The sequence below is a fragment of the Nicotiana tomentosiformis genome, chromosome 6 (genome assembly GCF_000390325.3).
Source record: "Nicotiana tomentosiformis chromosome 6, ASM39032v3, whole genome shotgun sequence".
Classification (NCBI taxonomy): Eukaryota; Viridiplantae; Streptophyta; class Magnoliopsida; order Solanales; family Solanaceae; genus Nicotiana; species Nicotiana tomentosiformis.
The window spans coordinates 87,707,799-87,709,764 of NC_090817.1; the positions used below are offsets into that span (position 1 = coordinate 87,707,799).

Consider the following 1,966-nt stretch of genomic DNA (forward strand, 5'->3'; position numbering starts at 1 on the left):
CCCTATTGGAAAGAACCTGTTGCGCTTTGACTTGGGTCTCCCAGAAGCTCAGACATTATCTCTTGGCCTACACCACCTATCTCATAACCAGAATGGATCCTTTGAAGTATATATTTCAAAAACCAAAGCCCACGGGAAGGTTATGAAAATGGAAAATCTTGCTCACTGAGTTCGATATATTTATGTCACCTGCACGACAATGAAAGCTCAAGCCTTGGCAGATCATCTAGCTGAGAACTTGGTTGATGATGAATACCAACCCCTAAGAACTTACTTTCCGGACGAGGAAGTAAACTAAGTTGAAGTAATTCCAGAGGACACTAATGCTTGGAAAATGTTCTTTGATGGAGCTGTAATAAAAAAGGTGTCGGGATTGGAGCAATTCTGATTTCGCCCACATGTCAGCATTATCCGGCCACAACCCGCCTTCGTTTCTTCTGTACAAACAACACCGCTGAGTATAAAGCCTGCATTATGGGCATGAATATGGAAGTTGATATGGATGTAGAGAAATTGTTAATCATGGGGGATTCTGACTTGATTATCCGGCAAGTCCAAGGCGAGTGGGAAACTCGAGATATCAAACTCATCCATACAAGCAACATGTGGACAACCTTAGCAAACGGTTCAAGTGTGTCAAATTCAGGTATATTCCACGATTACACAATGAGTTAGCTGATGCACTAGGTACCTTGGCCTCAATGTTGTCGTACCAGGGAAATGTCCATATTGACCCACTAGAAATCCAAATTCGAGAAAGGCATGGTTATTGTAATGCATTGAAATAGAACCACATGTTCAACCATGGTATCATGATATCAAAAGGTTTTTGAAAACAAAGGAATGTCCCGAGCAAGATAGTGGAGATCAAAAGAGAACTATCAGAAGGCTTGCCAGCAGTTTCTTTTTTAGCGGAGAGGTCTTGTACAAAAGAACTCCAGATCTGAATCTTTTGAGGTGTGTAGACGCGCGAGAAGCTGAAACGATCATGAATAAAGTGCATTCTGGAGTATGTGGGCCTCACATTAATGGATATGTCCTTGCAAAGAAAATTCTCCAAGTAGGTTATTACTGGATGCCCATGGAAAAGGATTGTTTTAGTTACGTCCGAAAGTGCCATCAATGCTAGATACACGGTGACCTGATTCATGCACCGCCTTTAGAGTTATATCCTATGTTAGCGCCTTGGCCATTCGTTGCTTGGGGCATGGATGTTATTGGGCCAATCCAGCCAAAAGCTTCAAATGGACACAGGTTCATCCTGGTTGCCATTGATTATTTCACAAAGTGGGTCAAAGCAGTCACTTTCAAAGCCACCACTAAGAAAGCAGTGGTGGACTTCGTGCATTCCAACATTATTTGTCGTTTTGGTATTCCTAAAACTATCATTACAGACAATGCTACAAATCTGAACAGTCACTTGATGAGGGAGATAGGCGAACAGTTTAAAATTACGCATCGCAATTCTACCCCTTATCGGCCCAAAGCGAATTGCGTCGTTGAAGCTGCAAACAAGAATATCAAGAAGATTCTCAAGAAGATGATTCAGTGCTCAAGACAATGGCATGAAGAGCTTCCTTTTGCGTTAATATCGCACAACTGTGTGAACATCAGTTGGGGCTACTCCTTACTTATTGGTCTATGACACTTAAGTTGTAATACCCGCAGAAGTTAAGATTTCCTCTCTTCAGATCATTGTTGAAGTCGAGATCGAGGACGAGGAATGGGTCAAAACCCGATTGGAACAGTTGACTATGATTGATGAAAAGCAGATGGCCGCAGTTTGCCACGGGCATTTGTACCAACAAAGAATGGCCCGTGCCTACAACAAGAAAGTGCGGCCCAGGAAATTCGAAGTGGGTCAACTCGTTCTGAGACGTATTCTCCCACATCATGAAGAAGCAAAAGGAAAATTTGCTCCAAACTGGAAAGGTCCATTCATTATAAGAAGAGTGTTGCCAAAGGG

General features: G+C 42.5%; 1 protein-coding gene across 1 annotated transcript; it reads left to right on the forward strand.

Moving 5' to 3' along the window:
* The first annotated feature begins 486 nt into the window (after positions 1–486).
* LOC117275378 (uncharacterized) lies at positions 487–1,645 on the forward strand. Its single transcript, XM_070179066.1, has 3 exons — positions 487–646; positions 789–1,009; positions 1,130–1,645. Exons 1-3 carry the CDS (start codon positions 487–489, stop codon positions 1,643–1,645), a joined length of 897 nt encoding a protein of 298 aa, XP_070035167.1.
* Positions 1,646–1,966: the final 321 nt, after the last annotated feature.